This window comes from Oncorhynchus mykiss, chromosome 17, assembly GCF_013265735.2.
Source record: "Oncorhynchus mykiss isolate Arlee chromosome 17, USDA_OmykA_1.1, whole genome shotgun sequence".
In the NCBI taxonomy this organism is placed as follows: domain Eukaryota; kingdom Metazoa; phylum Chordata; class Actinopteri; order Salmoniformes; family Salmonidae; genus Oncorhynchus; species Oncorhynchus mykiss.
The window spans coordinates 167,501-188,685 of record NC_048581.1 but is presented as its reverse complement, the minus strand read 5'-3'; the positions used below and the strand labels follow the sequence as shown (position 1 = coordinate 188,685).

General features: G+C 48.9%; 1 protein-coding gene across 1 annotated transcript in view; it reads right to left on the bottom strand.

Annotated features, from left to right (window-relative positions):
* Nucleotides 1-21,185, bottom strand: part of LOC110517164 (proto-oncogene vav-like) — a 78,418-nt gene that overhangs the window by 56,097 nt on the left and 1,136 nt on the right. Inside the window, exon 2 of the mRNA XM_036948263.1 lies at nt 6,721-6,944. Within this exon, the coding sequence (XP_036804158.1) occupies nt 6,721-6,924 (204 nt within the window). The 5' untranslated portion in view covers nt 6,925-6,944. The remainder of the gene's footprint in view (nt 1-6,720; nt 6,945-21,185) is intronic.

Sequence of the window (21,185 nt, the reverse complement as noted above, 5' to 3'; positions counted from 1 at the left end):
CCCCCTCTCTATAATACCTGACACACTGCTCTCTCTCTCTCCTCTCTATAATACCTGACACACTGCTCTCTCTCCTCTCTATAATACCTGACACACTGCTCTCTCTCCTCTCTATAATACCTGACACACTGCTCTCTCTCTCTCCTCTCTATAATACCTGACACACTGCTCTCTCTCCTCTCTATAATACCTGACACACTGCTCTCTCTCTCTCCTCTCTATAATACCTGACACACTGCTCTCTCTCCTCTCTATAATACCTGACACACTGCTCTCTCTCTCTCATCTCTATAATACCTGACACACTGCTCTCTCTCTCTATAATACCTGACACACTGCTCTCTCCCCCCTCTATATAATACCTGACACACTGCTCTCTCTCCTCTCTATAATACATGACACACTGCTCTCTCTCTCTATAATACCTGACACACTGCTCTCTCTCCTCTCTATAATACCTGACACACTGCTCTCTCTCTCTATAATACCTGACACACTGCTCTCTCTCCCCCCTCTCTATAATACCTGACACACTGCTCTCCCCCTCTCTATAATACCTGACACACTGCTCTCTCTCTCTCCTCTCTATAATACCTGACACACTGCTCTCTCTCTCTCTATAATACCTGACACACTGCTCTCTCTCCTCTCTATAATACCTGACACACTGCTCTCTCTCCTCTCTATAATACCTGACACACTGCTCTCTCTCCTCTCTATAATACCTGACACACTGCTCTCTCTCTCTCCTCTCTATAATACCTGACACACTGCTCTCTCTCCTCTCTATAATACCTGACACACTGCTCTCTCTCTCTCATCTCTATAATACCTGACACACTGCTCTCTCTCTCTCATCTCTATAATACCTGACACACTGCTCTCTCTCTCTATAATACCTGACACACTGCTCTCTCTCCTCTCTATAATACCTGACACACTGCTCTCTCTCCTCTCTATAATACCTGACACACTGCTCTCTCTCTCTCCTCTCTATAATACCTGACACACTGCTCTCTCTCTCTCTCTCTCCTCTCTATAATACCTGACACACTGCTCTCTCTCCTCTCTATAATACATGACACACTGCTCTCTCTCTCTATAATACCTGACACACTGCTCTCTCTCCTCTCTATAATACCTGACACACTGCTCTCTTTCTCTATAATACCTGACACACTGCTCTCTCTCCTCTCTATAATACCTGACACACTGCTCTCTCTCTCTATAATACATGACACACTGCTCTCTCTCTCTATAATACCTGACACACTGCTCTCTCTCTCTATAATACCTGACACACTGCTCTCTCTCTCTCCTCTCTATAATACCTGACACACTGCTCTCTCTCCTCTCTATAATACCTGACACACTGCTCTCTCTCCCCCCTCTCTATAATACCTGACACACTGCTCTCCCCCTCTCTATAATACCTGACACACTGCTCTCTCTCTCTCCTCTCTATAATACCTGACACACTGCTCTCTCTCCTCTCTATAATACCTGACACACTGCTCTCTCTCCTCTCTATAATACCTGACACACTGCTCTCTCTCCTCTCTATAATACCTGACACACTGCTCTCTCTCTCTCTATATTACCTGACACACTGCTCTCTCTCCTCTCTATAATACCTGACACACTGCTCTCTCTCTCTATAATACCTGACACACTGCTCTCTCTCCCCCCTCTCTATAATACCTGACACACTGCTCTCCCCCTCTCTATAATACCTGACACACTGCTCTCTCTCTCTCCTCTCTATAATACCTGACACACTGCTCTCTCTCTCTCTCTATAATACCTGACACACTGCTCTCTCTCCTCTCTATAATACCTGACACACTGCTCTCTCTCCTCTCTATAATACCTGACACACTGCTCTCTCTCCTCTCTATAATACCTGACACACTGCTCTCTCTCTCTCCTCTCTATAATACCTGACACACTGCTCTCTCTCCTCTCTATAATACCTGACACACTGCTCTCTCTCTCTCATCTCTATAATACCTGACACACTGCTCTCTCTCTCTCATCTCTATAATACCTGACACACTGCTCTCTCTCTCTATAATACCTGACACACTGCTCTCTCTCCTCTCTATAATACCTGACACACTGCTCTCTCTCCTCTCTATAATACCTGACACACTGCTCTCTCTCTCTCCTCTCTATAATACCTGACACACTGCTCTCTCTCTCTCTCTCCTCTCTATAATACCTGACACACTGCTCTCTCTCCTCTCTATAATACATGACACACTGCTCTCTCTCTCTATAATACCTGACACACTGCTCTCTCTCCTCTCTATAATACCTGACACACTGCTCTCTCTCTCTATAATACCTGACACACTGCTCTCTCTCCTCTCTATAATACCTGACACACTGCTCTCTCTCTCTATAATACATGACACACTGCTCTCTCTCTCCATAATACCTGACACACTGCTCTCTCTCTCTATAATACCTGACACACTGCTCTCTCTCTCTCCTCTCTATAATACCTGACACACTGCTCTCTCTCCTCTCTATAATACCTGACACACTGCTCTCTCTCCCCCCTCTCTATAATACCTGACACACTGCTCTCCCCCTCTCTATAATACCTGACACACTGCTCTCTCTCTCTCCTCTCTATAATACCTGACACACTGCTCTCTCTCCTCTCTATAATACCTGACACACTGCTCTCTCTCCTCTCTATAATACCTGACACACTGCTCTCTCTCCTCTCTATAATACCTGACACACTGCTCTCTCTCTCTCTATATTACCTGACACACTGCTCTCTCTCTCTCCTCTCTATAATACCTGACACACTGCTCTCTCTCCTCTCTATAATACATGACACACTGCTCTCTCTCTCTATAATACCTGACACACTGCTCTCTCTCTCTATAATACCTGACACACTGCTCTCTCTCTCTCCTCTCTATAATACCTGACACACTGCTCTCCCCCTCTCTATATTACCTGACACACTGCTCTCTCTCTCTCCTCTCTATAATACCTGACACACTGCTCTCCCCCTCTCTATAATACCTGACACACTGCTCTCTCTCTCTCCTCTCTATAATACCTGACACACTGCTCTCTCTCCTCTCTATAATACCTGACACACTGCTCTCCCCCTCTCTATAATACCTGACACACTGCTCTCTCTCTCTCCTCTCTATAATACCTGACACACTGCTCTCTCTCTCTCCTCTCTATAATACCTGACACACTGCTCTCTCTCCTCTCTATAATACCTGACACACTGCTCTCTCTCTCTCCTCTCTATAATACCTGACACAGCTCTCTCTCTCTCCTCTCTATAATACCTGACACACTGCTCTCTCTCCCCCTCTCTATAATACCTGACACACTGCTCTCTATCCCCCCTCTCTATAATACCTGACACACTGCTCTCTCTCTCTATAATACCTGACACACTGCTCTCTCTCCTCTCTATAATACCTGACACACTGCTCTCTATCCCCCCTCTCTATAATACCTGACACACTGCTCTAGCATAAACTCGGCCATAGGTAACCTATGAAGCAGGAAACTGTGTTAGTAGTAGCAGACATCTTAAAGGGGAGGGTGCATCAACTCGGCCATAGGTAACATATGAAGCAGGAAACTGTGTTAGTAGTAGCAGACATCTTAAAGGGGAGGTAGCATAAACACGGCCATAGGTAACCTATGAAGCAGGAAACTGTGTTAGTAGTAGCAGACATCTTAAAGGGGAGGGTGCATAAACTCGGCCATAGGTAACCTATGAAGCAGGAAACTGTGTTAGTAGTAGCAGACATCTTAAAGGGGAGGTAGCATAAACACGGCCATAGGTAACCTATGAAGCAGGAAACTGTGTTAGTAGTAGCGTGTATCTTAAAGGGGAGGTAGCATAAACACGGCCATAGGTAACCTATGAAGCAGGAAACTGTGTTAGTAGTAGCAGACATCTTAAAGGGGAGGTAGCATAAACACGGCCATAGGTAACATATGGATTTGCATTAGTTTACGTATCAACATTTCAAATGCAAAGTTTCACCTCACTGTTCTATGTTTCAGCCTTACAGGAAAATACTTCATGAATGTATTGTTGCAAATCAATTTGAAGGTTGGTAGCCAACAAGCCTGATGACGTTAGTCCTACCAGCCTGATGACGTTAGTCCTACCAGCCTGCTGACGTTAGTCCTACCAGCCTGATGACGTTAGTCCTACAAGCCTGATGACGTTAGTCCTACCAGCCTGATGATGTTAGTCCTACCAGCCTGATGATGTTAGTCCTACAAGCCTGATGACGTTAGTCCTACCAGCCTGCTGACGTTAGTCCTACCAGCCTGCTGACGTTAGTCCTACAAGCCTGATGACGTTAGTCCTACCAGCCTGCTGACGTTAGTCCTACCAGCCTGATGACGTTAGTCCTACCAGCCTGATGACGTTAGTCCTACCCGCCTGATGATGTTAGTCCTACCAGCCTGATGATGTTAGTCCTACAAGCCTGATGACGTTAGTCCTACCAGCCTGCTGACGTTAGTCCTACCAGCCTGCTGACGTTAGTCCTACCAGCCTGATGACGTTAGTCCTACCAGCCTGATGACGTTAGTCCTACCAGCCTGATGATGTTAGTCCTACCAGCCTGCTGACGTTAGTCCTACCAGCCTGATGATGTTAGTCCTACCAGCCTGATGATGTTAGTCCTACCAGCCTGATGATGTTAGTCCTACCAGCCTGATGATGTTAGTCCTACCAGCCTGCTGACGTTAGTCCTACCAGCCTGATGATGTTAGTCCTACCAGCCTGATGATGTTAGTCCTACCAGCCTGATGATGTTAGTCCTACCAGCCTGATGATGTTAGTCCTACCAGCCTGATGATGTTAGTCCTACCAGCCTGATGATGTTAGTCCTACCAGCCTGATGATGTTAGTCCTACCAGCCTGATGATGTTAGTCCTACCAGCCTGATGATGTTAGTCCTACCAGCCTGATGATGTTAGTCCTACCAGCCTGCTGACGTTAGTCCTACCAGCCTGCTGACGTTAGTCCTACCAGCCTGCTGACGTTAGTCCTACCAGCCTGCTGACGTTAGTCCTACAAGCCTGCTGACGTTAGTCCTACCAGCCTGCTGACGTTAGTCCTACCAGCCTGATGACGTTAGTCCTACCAGCCTGATGACGTTAGTCCTACCAGCCTGATGACGTTAGTCCTACTAGCCTGCTGACGTTAGTCCTACAAGCCTGATGATGTTAGTCCTACCAGCCTGATGATGTTAGTCCTACCAGCCTGCTGACGTTAGTCCTACCAGCCTGCTGACGTTAGTCCTACAAGCCTGATGATGTTAGTCCTACCAGCCTGCTGACGTTAGTCCTACCAGCCTGATGATGTTAGTCCTACCAGCCTGATGATGTTAGTCCTACCAGCCTGATGACGTTAGTCCTACCAGCCTGATGATGTTAGTCCTACCAGCCTGAGGATGTTAGTCCTACCAGCCTGATGATGTTAGTCCTACCAGCCTGATGACGTTAGTCCTACCAGCCTGATGATGTTAGTCCTACCAGCCTGCTGACGTTAGTCCTACCAGCCTGATGACGTTAGTCTTACCAGCCTGATGATGTTAGTCCTACCAGCCTGATGACGTTAGTCTTACCAGCCTGATGATGTTAGTCCTACCAGCCTGCTGACGTTAGTCTTACCAGCCTGATGATGTTAGTCCTACCAGCCTGATGACGTTAGTCCTACCAGCCTGCTGACGTTAGTCCTACCAGCCTGCTGACGTTAGTCCTACCAGCCTGCTGACGTTAGTCCTACCAGCCTGCTGACGTTAGTCCTACCAGCCTGCTGACGTTAGTCCTACCAGCCTGCTGACGTTAGTCCTACCAGCCTGCTGATGTTAGTCCTACCAGCCTGCTGACGTTAGTCCTACCAGCCTGATGACGTTAGTCCTACCAGCCTGCTGACGTTAGTCCTACCAGCCTGATGACGTTAGTCCTACCAGCCTGCTGACGTTAGTCCTACCAGCCTGATGACGTTAGTCCTACCAGCCTGCTGACGTTAGTCCTACCAGCCTGATGACGTTAGTCCTACCAGCCTGCTGACGTTAGTCCTACCAGCCTGATGACGTTAGTCCTACCAGCCTGCTGACGTTAGTCCTACCAGCCTGATGACGTTAGCCCTACTATCTGATGACGTTAGTCCTACCAGCTTGATGACGTTAGTCCTACCAGCCTGCTGACGTTAGTCCTACCAGCCTGCTGACGTTAGTCCTACCAGCCTGCTGACGTTAGTCCTACCTGCCTGCTGACGTTAGTCCTACCAGCCTGATGACGTTAGCCCTACTATCTGATGACGTTAGTCCTACCAGCTTGATGACGTTAGTCCTACCAGCCTGCTGACGTTAGTCCTACCAGCCTGCTGATGTTAGTCCTACCAGCCTGCTGACGTCAGTCCTACCAGCCTGCTGATGTTAGTCCTACCAGCCTGCTGACGTTAGTCCTACCAGTCTGCTGACGTTAGTCCTACCAGTCCTACCAGCCTGCTGATGTTAGTCCTACCAGCCTGCTGACGTTAGTCCTACCAGTCCTACCAGTCTGCTGATGTTAGTCCTACCAGCCTGCTGATGTTAGCCCTACCAGTCCTACCTGACATTTGGGTGTGTGTAAACGTGTATGTGTATAAGTGTGTGTGTGTTTGTGTGTGTGTGTACGTGTGTGTGTGTGTGTGTGTGTTACCTGGGACATCTGGGGTCGGAGGTTGATCTCTCGGAGGTTGATGGCGTGGGGTAGTAAGTTGTTCAGCAGCTGACAGAGCAGGACCCCATCCCTCAGAGCTTGGGCTAACTCACACACCTGAGCACTGTCCCACGTTACCCTGTGACTCTCAGGGAGCACCCTGCACTCTATCAGCCACACGGCACAGTGACGCCACAGCTCCATCTCAACCGTAACACCCCCACCTGGACACGACAGGAACACAACATGACCGAAAGACAACCATAAGACAACCATAAGACAACCATAAACACCGATCAACTCTTTACTCTGCTGTTTATCATATATGCATAGTCACTATAATTATACACTCATGTACATACTACCTCATCTGGGCCGACCAACCAGTGCTCCCGCACATTCACTAACCGGGCTATCTTCATTGTGTCCCACCACCCGCCAACCCCTCTTTTAGGCTGCTGCTACTCTCTGTTCATCATATATGCAGAGTCACTTTAACCACATCTACATGTACATACTACCTCAATCAGTCTGACTAACCGGTGTCTGTATGTTGCCTCGCTACTGTATATAGCCTCACTACTGTATGTAGCCCCTCTACTGTATATAGCCTCTCTACTGTATACAGCCTCGCTACTGTTATAGCCTCGCTACAGTATATAACCTCTCTACTGTTGTAGCCTCGCTACAGTATATAAACTCACTACTGTATATAACCTCTCTACTGTATATAGCCTCTCTACTGTATACAGCCTCGCTACTGTTATAGCCTCGCTACAGTATATAAACTCACTACTGTATATAGCCTCGCTACTGTTACAGCCTTGCTACTGTTACAGCCTCGCTACAGTATATAAACTCACTACTGTATATAGCCTCTCTATTGTTATAGCCTCCCTACTGTTGTAGCCTCTCTACTGTATATAGCCTCTCTACTGTATATAGCCTCCCTACTGTTATAGCCTCGCTACAGTATATAAACTCACTACTGTATATAGCCTCTCTATTGTTATAGCCTCCCTACTGTTGTAGCCTCTCTACTGTATATAGCCTCTCTACTGTATATAGCCTCCCTACTGTTATAGCCTCGCTACAGTATATAAACTCACTACTGTATATAGCCTCGCTACTGTTGTAGCCTCTCTACTGTATATAGCCTCTCTACTGTATATAGCCTCTCTACTGTATATAGCCTCTCTACTGTATATAGCCTCGCTACTTTTATAGCCTCTCTACTGTATATAGCCTCTCTACTGTTGTAGCCTCGCTACAGTATATAGCCTCTCTACTGTATATAGCCTCGCTACTTTTATAGCCTCTCTACTGTATATAGCCTCTCTACTGTTGTAGCCTCTCTACTGTATATAGCCTCTCTACTGTATATAGCCTCGCTACTTTTATAGCCTCTACTTTTATAACCTCGCTACTTTTATAGCCTCTACTTTTATAACCTCGCTACTTTTATAGCCTCGCTACTTTTATAGCCTCTCTCCTGTATATAGCCTCTCTACTGTATGTAGGCTCTCTACTGTATATAGCCTCTCTACTGTATGTAGGCTCTCTACTTTTATAGCCTCTCTACTGTTTATAGCCTCTCTACTGTATATAGCCTCTCTACTGTATATAGCCTCTCTACTGTATATAGCCTCTCTACTGTATATAGCCTCTCTACTGTATATAGCCTGTCTTTTTACTGTTGTTTTATTTCTTTACCTACCATTGTTCACCTAACACCTAATAGGTCTACTACACCTGTTGTATTCAGCATTTCACTGTAAGGTCTACTACACCTGTTGTATTCAGCATTTCACTGTAAGGTCTACTACACCTGTTGTATTCAGCATTTCACTGTAAGGTCTACTACACCTGTTGTATTCAGCATTTCACTGTAAGGTCTACTACACCTGTTGTATTCAGCATTTCACTGTAAGGTCTACTACACCTGTTGTATTCAGCATTTCACTGTAAGGTCTACTACACCTGTTGTATTCAGCATTTCACTGTAAGGTCTACTACACCTGTTGTATTCAGCATTTCACTGTAAGATCTACTACCCCTGTTGTATTCAGCATTTCACTGTAAGGTCTACTACACCTGTTGTATTCAGCATTTCACTGTAAGGTCTACTACACCTGTTGTATTCAGCATTTCACTGTAAGGTCTACTACACCTGTTGTATTCAGCATTTCACTGTAAGATCTACTACCCCTGTTGTATTCAGCATTTCACTGTAAGGTCTACTACACCTGTTGTATTCAGCATTTCACTTTAAGGTCTACTACACCTGTTGTATTCAGCATTTCACTGTAAGGTCTACTACACCTGTTGTATTCAGCATTTCACTGTAAGGTCTACTACACCTGTTGTATTCAGCATTTCACTGTAAGGTCTACTACACCTGTTGTATTCAGCATTTCACTGTAAGGTCTACTACACCTGTTGTATTCAGCATTTCACTGTAAGGTCTACTACACCTGTTGTATTCAGCATTTCACTGTAAGGTCTACTACACCTGTTGTATTCAGCATTTCACTGTAAGGTCTACTACACCTGTTGTATTCAGCATTTCACTGTAAGGTCTACTACACCTGTTGTATTCAGCATTTCACTGTAAGATCTACTACCCCTGTTGTATTCAGCATTTCACTGTAAGGTCTACTACACCTGTTGTATTCAGCATTTCACTGTAAGGTCTACTACACCTGTTGTATTCAGCATTTCACTGTAAGGTCTACTACACCTGTTGTATTCAGCATTTCACTGTAAGATCTACTACCCCCTGTTGTATTCAGCATTTCACTGTAAGGTCTACTACACCTGTTGTATTCAGCATTTCACTTTAAGGTCTACTACACCTGTTGTATTCAGCATTTCACTGTAAGGTCTACTACACCTGTTGTATTCAGCATTTCACTGTAAGGTCTACTACACCTGTTGTATTCAGCATTTCACTGTAAGGTCTACTACACCTGTTGTATTCAGCATTTCACTGTAAGGTCTACTACACCTGTTGTATTCAGCATTTCACTGTAAGGTCTACTACACCTGTTGTATTCAGCATTTCACTGTAAGGTCTACTACACCTGTTGTATTCAGCATTTCACTGTAAGGTCTACTACACCTGTTGTATTCAGCATTTCACTGTAAGGTGAATACCTGTAATACCTGTTGTATTCGGTGCACGTGACAAATAACATTTGATTTGATTTGAACCACACAGCTCCATCTCAAACGTAACACGACCACCTGAACAGAGCAGGAACACAACATGAGACCGTCAGACTGTCATGTCTCTCTGTCCGTGGCTCTCAGGAACACAACATGAGACCGTCAGACTGTCATTGTCTCTCTGTCCGTGGCTCTCAGGAACACAACATGAGACCGTCAGACTGTCATGTCTCTCTGTCCGTGGCTCTCAGGAACACAACATGAGACCGTCAGACTGTCATTGTCTCTCTGTCCGTGGCTCTCAGGAACACAACATGAGACCGTCAGACTGTCATTGACTCTCTGTCCGTGGCTCTCAGGAACACAACATGAGACCGTCAGACTGTCATTGTCTCTCTGTCCGTGGCTCTCAGGAACACAACATGAGACCGTCAGACTGTCATTGTCTCTCTGTCCGTGGCTCTCAGGGACACAACATGAGACCGTCAGACTGTCATGTGTCTCTGTCCGTGGCTCTCAGGAACACAACATGAGACCGTCAGACAACCGTAAACACGACCACATTGGACACTATCAGCCACACTAACGCCACAGCTCCATCTCAACCGTAAACACGACCACCTGGACACTATCAGCCACACTAACGCCACAGCTCCATCTCAACCGTAAACACGACCACATTGGACACTATCAGCCACACTAACGCCACAGCTCCATCTCAACCGTAACACGACCACATTGGACACTAACGCCACAGCTCCATCTCAACCGTAAACACGACCACATTGGACACTATGAGCCACACTAACGCCACAGCTCCATCTCAACCGTAAACACGACCACATTGGACACTATCAGCCACACTAACGCCACAGCTCCATCTCAACCGTAACACGACCACATTGGACACTATCAGCCACACTAACGCCACAGCTCCATCTCAACCGTAAACACGACCACATTGGACACTAACGCCACAGCTCCATCTCAACCGTAAACACGACCACATTGGACACTATGAGCCACACTAACGCCACAGCTCCATCTCAACCGTAAACACGACCACATTGGACACTATCAGCCACACTAACGCCACAGCTCCATCTCAACCGTAGCACGACCACATTGGACACTATCAGCCACACTAACGCCACAGCTCCATCTCAACCGTAAACACGACCACATTGGACACTATGAGCCACACTAACGCCACAGCTCCATCTCAACCGTAAACACGACCACGTTGGACACTATCAGCCACACTAACGCCACAGCTCCATCTCAACCGTAAACACGACCACATTGGACACTATGAGCCACACTAACGCCACAGCTCCATCTCAACCGTAAACACGACCACATTGGACACTATCAGCCACACTAACGCCACAGCTCCATCTCAACCGTAACACGACCACATTGGACACTATCAGCCACACTAACGCCACAGCTCCATCTCAACCGTAACACGACCACATTGGACACTATCAGCCACACTAACGCCACAGCTCCATCTCAACCGTAACACGACCACATTGGACACTATCAGCCACACTAACGCCACAGCTCCATCTCAACCGTAACACGACCACATTGGACACTATCAGCCACACTAACGCCACAGCTCCATCTCAACCGTAAACACGACCACATTGGACACTATCAGCCACACTAACGCCACAGCTCCATCTCAACCGTAAACACGACCACATTGGACAATAACGCCACAGCTCCATCTCAACCGTAACACGACCACATTGGACACTAACGCCACAGCTCCATCTCAACCGTAAACACGACCACATTGGACAATAACGCCACAGCTCCATCTCAACCGTAAACACGACCACATTGGACAATAACGCCACAGCTCCATCTCAACCGTAACACGACCACATTGGACACTATCAGCCACACTAACGCCACAGCTCCATCTCAACCGTAAACACGACCACATTGGACAATAACGCCACAGCTCCATCTCAACCGTAACACGACCACATTGGACACTAACGCCACAGCTCCATCTCAACCGTAACACGACCACATTGGACACTATGAGCCACAGCTCCATCTCAACCGTAAACACGACCACATTGGACACTATCAGCCACACTAACGCCACAGCTCCATCTCAACCGTAAACACGACCACATTGGACACTATCAGCCACACTAACGCCACAGCTCCATCTCAACCGTAACACGACCACATTGGACACTATCAGCCACACTAACGCCACAGCTCCATCTCAACCGTAACACGACCACATTGGACACTATCAGCCACACTAACGCCACAGCTCCATCTCAACCGTAACACGACCACCTGGACACTAACGCCACAGCTCCATCTCAACCGTAAACACGACCACATTGGACACTATCAGCCACACTAACGCCACAGCTCCATCTCAACCGTAACACGACCACATTGGACACTATCAGCCACACTAACGCCACAGCTCCATCTCAACCGTAAACACGACCACATTGGACAATAACGCCACAGCTCCATCTCAACCGTAACACGACCACATTGGACACTATCAGCCACACTAACCCCACAGCTCCATCTCAACCGTAACACGACCACCTGGACACTATCAGCCACACTAACGCCACAGCTCCATCTCAACCGTAACACGACCACCTGGACACTAACGCCACAGCTCCATCTCAACCGTAACACGACCACCTGGACACTAACGCCACAGCTCCATCTCAACCGTAACACGACCACATTGGACACTATCAGCCACACTAACGCCACAGCTCCATCTCAACCGTAACACGACCACCTGGACACTAACGCCACAGCTCCATCTCAACCGTAAACACGACCACATTGGACACTATGAGCCACACTAACGCCACAGCTCCATCTCAACCGTAACACGACCACCTGGACACTAACGCCACAGCTCCATCTCAACCGTAAACACGACCACATTGGACACTAACCCCACAGCTCCATCTCAACCGTAACACGACCACCTGGACACTAACCCCACAGGTCCATCTCAACCGTAAACACGACCACATTGGACACTAACCCCACAGCTCCATCTCAACCGTAACACGACCACATTGGACACTATGAGCCACACTAACGCCACAGCTCCATCTCAACCGTAACACGACCACCTGGACACTAACGCCACAGCTCCATCTCAACCGTAAACACGACCACATTGGACACTAACCCCACAGCTCCATCTCAACCGTAACACGACCACATTGGACACTAACGCCACAGCTCCATCTCAACCGTAAACACGACCACATTGGACACTATCAGACACACTAACGCCACAGCTCCATCTCAACCGTAACACGACCACATTGGACACTAACGCCACAGCTTCATCTCAACCGTAACACGACCACATTGGACACTAACCCCACAGCTCCATCTCAACCGTAAACACGACCACATTGGACACTAACGCCACAGCTCCATCTCAACCGTAACACGACCACATTGGACACTAACCCCACAGCTCCATCTCAACCGTAACACGACCACATTGGACACTAACCCCACAGCTCCATCTCAACCGTAACACGACCACCTGGACACTAACCCCACAGCTCCATCTCAACCGTAAACACGACCACATTGGACACTATCAGCCACACTAACGCCACAGCACCATCTCAACCGTAAACACGACCACATTGGACAATAACGCCACAGCTCCATCTCAACCGTAACACGACCACATTGGACACTAACGCCACAGCTCCATCTCAACCGTAAACACGACCACATTGGACAATAACGCCACAGCTCCATCTCAACCGTAAACACGACCACATTGGACAATAACGCCACAGCTCCATCTCAACCGTAACACGACCACATTGGACACTATCAGCCACACTAACGCCACAGCTCCATCTCAACCGTAAACACGACCACATTGGACAATAACGCCACAGCTCCATCTCAACCGTAACACGACCACATTGGACACTAACGCCACAGCTCCATCTCAACCGTAACACGACCACATTGGACACTATGAGCCACAGCTCCATCTCAACCGTAAACACGACCACATTGGACACTATCAGCCACACTAACGCCACAGCTCCATCTCAACCGTAAACACGACCACATTGGACACTATCAGCCACACTAACGCCACAGCTCCATCTCAACCGTAACACGACCACATTGGACACTATCAGCCACACTAACGCCACAGCTCCATCTCAACCGTAACACGACCACATTGGACACTATCAGCCACACTAACGCCACAGCTCCATCTCAACCGTAACACGACCACCTGGACACTAACGCCACAGCTCCATCTCAACCGTAAACACGACCACATTGGACACTATCAGCCACACTAACGCCACAGCTCCATCTCAACCGTAACACGACCACATTGGACACTAACCCCACAGCTCCATCTCAACCGTAAACACGACCACATTGGACACTAACGCCACAGCTCCATCTCAACCGTAAACACGACCACATTGGACACTAACGCCACAGCTTCATCTCAACCGTAACACGACCACATTGGACACTAACCCCACAGCTCCATCTCAACCGTAAACACGACCACATTGGACACTAACGCCACAGCTCCATCTCAACCGTAACACGACCACATTGGACACTAACCCCACAGCTCCATCTCAACCGTAACACAACCACATTGGACACTAACCCCACAGCTCCATCTCAACCGTAACACGACCACCTGGACACTAACCCCACAGCTCCATCTCAACCGTAAACACGACCACATTGGACACTATCAGCCACACTAACGCCACAGCTCCATCTCAACCGTAAACACGACCACATTGGACAATAACGCCACAGCTCCATCTCAACCGTAACACGACCACATTGGACACTAACACCACAGCTCCATCTCAACCGTAAACACGACCACATTGGACAATAACGCCACAGCTCCATCTCAACCGTAAACACGACCACATTGGACAATAACGCCACAGCTCCATCTCAACCGTAACACGACCACATTGGACACTATCAGCCACACTAACGCCACAGCTCCATCTCAACCGTAAACACGACCACATTGGACAATAACGCCACAGCTCCATCTCAACCGTAACACGACCACATTGGACACTAACGCCACAGCTCCATCTCAACCGTAACACGACCACATTGGACACTATGAGCCACAGCTCCATCTCAACCGTAAACACGACCACATTGGACACTATCAGCCACACTAACGCCACAGCTCCATCTCAACCGTAAACACGACCACATTGGACACTATCAGCCACACTAACGCCACAGCTCCATCTCAACCGTAACACGACCACATTGGACACTATCAGCCACACTAACGCCACAGCTCCATCTCAACCGTAACACGACCACATTGGACACTATCAGCCACACTAACGCCACAGCTCCATCTCAACCGTAACACGACCACCTGGACACTAACGCCACAGCTCCATCTCAACCGTAAACACGACCACATTGGACACTATCAGCCACACTAACGCCACAGCTCCATCTCAACCGTAACACGACCACATTGGACACTATCAGCCACACTAACGCCACAGCTCCATCTCAACCGTAAACACGACCACATTGGACAATAACGCCACAGCTCCATCTCAACCGTAACACGACCACATTGGACACTATCAGCCACACTAACCCCACAGCTCCATCTCAACCGTAACACGACCACCTGGACACTATCAGCCACACTAACGCCACAGCTCCATCTCAACCGTAACACGACCACCTGGACACTAACGCCACAGCTCCATCTCAACCGTAACACGACCACCTGGACACTAACGCCACAGCTCCATCTCAACCGTAACACGACCACATTGGACACTATCAGCCACACTAACGCCACAGCTCCATCTCAACCGTAACACGACCACCTGGACACTAACGCCACAGCTCCATCTCAACCGTAAACACGACCACATTGGACACTATGAGCCACACTAACGCCACAGCTCCATCTCAACCGTAACACGACCACCTGGACACTAACGCCACAGCTCCATCTCAACCGTAAACACGACCACATTGGACACTAACCCCACAGCTCCATCTCAACCGTAACACGACCACCTGGACACTAACCCCACAGCTCCATCTCAACCGTAAACACGACCACATTGGACACTAACCCCACAGCTCCATCTCAACCGTAACACGACCACATTGGACACTATGAGCCACACTAACGCCACAGCTCCATCTCAACCGTAACACGACCACCTGGACACTAACGCCACAGCTCCATCTCAACCGTAAACACGACCACATTGGACACTAACCCCACAGCTCCATCTCAACCGTAACACGACCACATTGGACACTAACGCCACAGCTCCATCTCAACCGTAAACACGACCACATTGGACACTATCAGACACACTAACGCCACAGCTCCATCTCAACCGTAACACGACCACATTGGACACTAACGCCACAGCTTCATCTCAACCGTAACACGACCACATTGGACACTAACCCCACAGCTCCATCTCAACCGTAAACACGACCACATTGGACACTAACGCCACAGCTCCATCTCAACCGTAACACGACCACATTGGACACTAACCCCACAGCTCCATCTCAACCGTAACACGACCACATTGGACACTAACCCCACAGCTCCATCTCAACCGTAACACGACCACCTGGACACTAACCCCACAGCTCCATCTCAACCGTAAACACGACCACATTGGACACTAACCCCACAGCTCCATCTCAACCGTAACACGACCACATTGGACACTATGAGCCACACTAACGCCACAGCTCCATCTCAACCGTAACACGACCACCTGGACACTAACGCCACAGCTCCATCTCAACCGTAAACACGACCACATTGGACACTATCAGCCACACTAACCCCACAGCTCCATCTCAACCGTAAACACGACCACATTGGACACTATCAGCCACACTAACCCCACAGCTCCATCTCAACCGTAAACACGACCACATTGGACACTAACGCCACAGCTCCATCTCAACCGTAAACACGACCACATTGGACACTAACCCCACAGCTCCATCTCAACCGTAAACACGACCACATTGGACACTAACGCCACAGCTCCATCTCAACCGTAACACGACCACCTGGACACTATGAGCCACACTAACGCCACAGCTCCATCTCAACCGTAAACACGACCACATTGGACACTAACGCCACAGCTCCATCTCAACCGTAACACGACCACCTGGACACTATCAGCCACACTAACCCCACAGCTCCATCTCAACCGTAACACGACCACATTGGACACTATCAGCCACACTAACGCCACAGCTCCATCTCAACCGTAACACGACCACATTGGACACTATCAGCCACACTAACGCCACAGCTCCATCTCAACCGTAACACGACCACATTGGACACTATCAGACACACTAACGCCACAGCTCCATCTCAACCGTAACACGACCACATTGGACACTAACGCCACAGCTTCATCTCAACCGTAACACGACCACATTGGACACTAACCCCACAGCTCCATCTCAACCGTAAACACGACCACATTGGACACTAACGCCACAGCTCCATCTCAACCGTAACACGACCACATTGGACACTAACCCCACAGCTCCATCTCAACCGTAACACGACCACATTGGACACTAACCCCACAGCTCCATCTCAACCGTAACACGACCACCTGGACACTAACCCCACAGCTCCATCTCAACCGTAAACACGACCACATTGGACACTATCAGCCACACTAACGCCACAGCACCATCTCAACCGTAAACACGACCACATTGGACAATAACGCCACAGCTCCATCTCAACCGTAACACGACCACATTGGACACTAACGCCACAGCTCCATCTCAACCGTAAACACGACCACATTGGACAATAACGCCACAGCTCCATCTCAACCGTAAACACGACCACATTGGACAATAACGCCACAGCTCCATCTCAACCGTAACACGACCACATTGGACACTATCAGCCACACTAACGCCACAGCTCCATCTCAACCGTAAACACGACCACATTGGACAATAACGCCACAGCTCCATCTCAACCGTAACACGACCACATTGGACACTAACGCCACAGCTCCATCTCAACCGTAACACGACCACATTGGACACTATGAGCCACAGCTCCATCTCAACCGTAAACACGACCACATTGGACACTATCAGCCACACTAACGCCACAGCTCCATCTCAACCGTAAACACGACCACATTGGACACTATCAGCCACACTAACGCCACAGCTCCATCTCAACCGTAACACGACCACATTGGACACTATCAGCCACACTAACGCCACAGCTCCATCTCAACCGTAACACGACCACATTGGACACTATCAGCCACACTAACGCCACAGCTCCATCTCAACCGTAACACGACCACCTGGACACTAACGCCACAGCTCCATCTCAACCGTAAACACGACCACATTGGACACTATCAGCCACACTAACGCCACAGCTCCATCTCAACCGTAACACGACCACATTGGACACTAACCCCACAGCTCCATCTCAACCGTAAACACGACCACATTGGACACTAACGCCACAGCTCCATCTCAACCGTAAACACGACCACATTGGACACTAACGCCACAGCTTCATCTCAACCGTAACACGACCACATTGGACACTAACCCCACAGCTCCATCTCAACCGTAAACACGACCACATTGGACACTAACGCCACAGCTCCATCTCAACCGTAACACGACCACATTGGACACTAACCCCACAGCTCCATCTCAACCGTAACACGACCACATTGGACACTAACCCCACAGCTCCATCTCAACCGTAACACGACCACCTGGACACTAACCCCACAGCTCCATCTCAACCGTAAACACGACCACATTGGACACTATCAGCCACACTAACGCCACAGCTCCATCTCAACCGTAAACACGACCACATTGGACAATAACGCCACAGCTCCATCTCAACCGTAACACGACCACATTGGACACTAACGCCACAGCTCCATCTCAACCGTAAACACGACCACATTGGACAATAACGCCACAGCTCCATCTCAACCGTAAACACGACCACATTGGACAATAACGCCACAGCTCCATCTCAACCGTAACACGACCACATTGGACACTATCAGCCACACTAACGCCACAGCTCCATCTCAACCGTAAACACGACCACATTGGACAATAACGCCACAGCTCCATCTCAACCGTAACACGACCACATTGGACACTAACGCCACAGCTCCATCTCAACCGTAACACGACCACATTGGACACTATGAGCCACAGCTCCATCTCAACCGTAAACACGACCACATTGGACACTATCAGCCACACTAACGCCACAGCTCCATCTCAACCGTAAACACGACCACATTGGACACTATCAGCCACACTAACGCCACAGCTCCATCTCAACCGTAACACGACCACATTGGACACTATCAGCCACACTAACGCCACAGCTCCATCTCAACCGTAACACGACCACATTGGACACTATCAGCCACACTAACGCCACAGCTCCATCTCAACCGTAACACGACCACCTGGACACTAACGCCACAGCTCCATCTCAACCGTAAACACGACCACATTGGACACTATCAGCCACACTAACGCCACAGCTCCATCTCAACCGTAACACGACCACATTGGACACTATCAGCCACACTAACGCCACAGCTCCATCTCAACCGTAAACACGACCACATTGGACAATAACGCCACAGCTCCATCTCAACCGTAACACGACCACATTGGACACTATCAGCCACACTAACCCCACAGCTCCATCTCAACCGTAACACGACCACCTGGACACTATCAGCCACACTAACGCCACAGCTCCATCTCAACCGTAACACGACCACCTGGACACTAACGCCACAGCTCCATCTCAACCGTAACACGACCACCTGGACACTAACGCCACAGCTCCATCTCAACCGTAACACGACCACATTGGACACTATCAGCCACACTAACGCCACAGCTCCATCTCAACCGTAACACGACCACCTGGACACTAACGCCACAGCTCCATCTCAACCGTAAACACGACCACATTGGACACTATGAGCCACACTAACGCCACAGCTCCATCTCAACCGTAACACGACCACCTGGACACTAACGCCACAGCTCCATCTCAACCGTAAACACGACCACATTGGACACTAACCCCACAGCTCCATCTCAACCGTAACACGACCACCTGGACACTAACCCCACAGCTCCATCTCAACCGTAAACACGACCACATTGGACACTAACCCCACAGCTCCATCTCAACCGTAACACGACCACATTGGACACTATGAGCCACACTAACGCCACAGCTCCATCTCAACCGTAACACGACCACCTGGACACTAACGCCACAGCTCCATCTCAACCGTAAACACGACCACATTGGACACTAACCCCACAGCTCCATCTCAACCGTAACACGACCACATTGGACACTAACGCCACAGCTCCATCTCAACCGTAAACACGACCACATTGGACACTATCAGACACACTAACGCCACAGCTCCATCTCAACCGTAACACGACCACATTGGACACTAACGCCACAGCTTCATCTCAACCGTAACACGACCACATTGGACACTAACCCCACAGCTCCATCTCAACCGTAAACACGACCACATTGGACACTAACGCCACAGCTCCATCTCAACCGTAACACGACCACATTGGACACTAACCCCACAGCTCCATCTCAACCGTAACACGACCACATTGGACACTAACCCCACAGCTCCATCTCAACCGTAACACGACCACCTGGACACTAACCCCACAGCTCCATCTCAACCGTAAACACGACCACATTGGACACTAACCCCACAGCTCCATCTCAACCGTAACACGACCACATTGGACACTATGAGCCACACTAACGCCACAGCTCCATCTCAACCGTAACACGACCACCTGGACACTAACGCCACAGCTCCATCTCAACCGTAAACACGACCACATTGGACACTATCAGCCACACTAACCCCACAGCTCCATCTCAACCGTAAACACGACCACATTGGACACTATCAGCCACACTAACCCCACAGCTCCATCTCAACCGTAAACACGACCACATTGGACACTAACGCCACAGCTCCATCTCAACCGTAAACACGACCACATTGGACACTAACCCCACAGCTCCATCTCAACCGTAAACACGACCACATTGGACACTAACGCCACAGCTCCATCTCAACCGTAACACGACCACCTGGACA